This window comes from Phaethon lepturus, unplaced genomic scaffold, assembly GCF_000687285.1.
Source record: "Phaethon lepturus isolate BGI_N335 unplaced genomic scaffold, ASM68728v1 scaffold37776, whole genome shotgun sequence".
Taxonomy (NCBI): Eukaryota; Metazoa; Chordata; class Aves; order Phaethontiformes; family Phaethontidae; genus Phaethon; species Phaethon lepturus.
The window spans coordinates 1,018-1,224 of record NW_010547513.1 but is presented as its reverse complement, the minus strand read 5'-3'; the positions used below and the strand labels follow the sequence as shown (position 1 = coordinate 1,224).

Sequence of the window (207 nt, the reverse complement as noted above, 5' to 3'; positions counted from 1 at the left end):
CCGTCATCGTCTTCACTGCGCGCAGGCTCTGGCTGCGGGAGAGGGGCCTGTGGTCCCGGCCGCGGGGCAGAGGCGAGACCTGCGAGTCTGACCAGAGCTCCTCATCCTCCGTCTCGCTCTCGTACTGCCGGCTGGCTGAGGGCATGCTGTAGGCTGGGAACATGGCAGGCACACAACAGCTCCCGGCATGGCACCCCCACGGGCCTC

The 207-nt window shown here is 68.6% G+C and overlaps 1 protein-coding gene across 1 annotated transcript in view; it reads right to left on the bottom strand.

Moving 5' to 3' along the window:
- Positions 1-16: 16 nt before the first annotated feature.
- The window catches only part of REEP4 (receptor accessory protein 4), a gene marked incomplete at both ends in the record, with an annotated part of 1,203 nt that continues 1,012 nt past the window's right edge, over positions 17-207 (bottom strand). The window contains one exon of the mRNA XM_010289667.1: positions 17-153. Within this exon, the coding sequence (XP_010287969.1) occupies positions 17-153 (137 nt within the window). The remainder of the gene's footprint in view (positions 154-207) is intronic.